Source organism: Phytophthora infestans, genomic scaffold, assembly GCF_000142945.1.
Source record: "Phytophthora infestans T30-4 supercont1.87 genomic scaffold, whole genome shotgun sequence".
Lineage (NCBI taxonomy): Eukaryota > Oomycota > Peronosporomycetes > Peronosporales > Peronosporaceae > Phytophthora > Phytophthora infestans.
The window spans coordinates 307,666-309,147 of record NW_003303672.1 but is presented as its reverse complement, the minus strand read 5'-3'; the positions used below and the strand labels follow the sequence as shown (position 1 = coordinate 309,147).

Here is a 1,482-nt window from a genome sequence, read left to right as displayed (position 1 = left end):
CGAGGCATGCAGGCCGAAGGAACGTCGTCTGGAGTAAGGAACGAGAGTCCGAATGCAAGTGGAACGTCACGTGGGAACGTTCCAGATCTGACTGTGGAAGACACCGTGCGACAGGCTCCAGGCGATGTGGCTCGGCGAGGTCACCGAGCGTCAGTCGGGGAGAATTGTCACGGTGTACAGTTAGATGGAGGATTGACGATGCTGGCTGACTGCCTGCAGAAGGTCTACACACTCCAGACTCTCCGGACCACGTCCAAGCAAGCGGGACCTGCGGCCAAGACAGTGACGTTCCAAGTGTGAAGTCGTGGAGCAGCTGGTCGTGGCCGGGAATTGGAGCTGGACCGCCACGCACGAGGGATCTGCTAAAAGGTAAGAAGCTCTAAAAACTCTTAGCGAGGTGAAATGAGGAAGTCAGTCGTGGATTTCCTTCTAACAAGCAACATAAGAATACATCAATTTTTACATTACTATCACAGTAGTGTCGCTAATACTACTACCTCCTACGTCGGCCCAAGATAATCACGACCCCGATTAGAGGAAGCCCGCGACAAGGGCTCCATGTCGCTCCCACGCTCCAGTATATACGTCTGTGTAAAATTCAAACCGTAACCACGGACGGAGAACCCAAAGTTTGCCTCTACTGTATCAATAACACACGGGTGACCGATCCCAAAATCGGCTGGTCATGATCAGGCTTCGTCTGCGCGATGCTTGATTTACGAGACAACAGGCCAGTGAGAATCTCGCGGAAGACAGCGAGGAGATTTCCAGTTGCCTCGCAAGTATTTCCGCGACGAATCCACTGCATAGCAGTAGGGAAATTTTCGTATTTACGATTAGTTTCGGGTGAACAGGCGTAATTTATGCATCGATTGTGCAAAGAATTTCGTGTCTTCGTGATACTGTTGTCTCGCTCGAGCGCCCATGGCTGCGCGTTGCTTGGTGGTTGTCGATGATACGAAGTGCTGGATAGCATTACATAACCCGCTAGAGTTAAATGTAGCCAACAACCCCTCAGTGTCGTTCAGTCCTCGTTCACCTTCGTATTTACCTCCAAGAAGCATCTTCGGGTGACGCTCAGATTCTGTTGAAATCAAAACTCCCATTTGACTCGATAGGATCAGTTCGTTCATTGGGGGAGTGTCCGTGGTTACCACCACTCCCCCCGATGCCCGCGCTTGGTTAAGGTAGTGACCGTAGCCCTCAATTCGACTTGGACACATAAAGAAGGCCGATTTCGGCTATCAACTTGTTAAAGTCTTTGAGGCTCCCAACATACCGTGCTTTGATTTGGACAGGACTGCGAGCACGGTTTAACGAGAGTTGGTATGTCCGTGGAAATAGACGGTTGTATGAGCTGTCATCGATAAAGACGTCCAATGGAGGCACCCCGGTGACAGAACCCAGCAGTCGACAAGCTGTCGCGTACCTTTCCAGCCACTGGAACCAGCCGTGTGGATAAATTTCACACCGGAGAAGTCT

General features: G+C 51.1%; 1 protein-coding gene across 1 annotated transcript; it reads right to left on the bottom strand.

The window, feature by feature from the left end:
* Nucleotides 1-836: 836 nt before the first annotated feature.
* PITG_19225 (uncharacterized protein) lies at nt 837-1,223 on the bottom strand (the record flags this gene model as incomplete). The annotated part of the gene is made up of 1 exon (XM_002997084.1): nt 837-1,223. One exon carries the CDS (start codon nt 1,221-1,223, stop codon nt 837-839), a length of 387 nt encoding a protein of 128 aa, XP_002997130.1.
* Nucleotides 1,224-1,482: the final 259 nt, after the last annotated feature.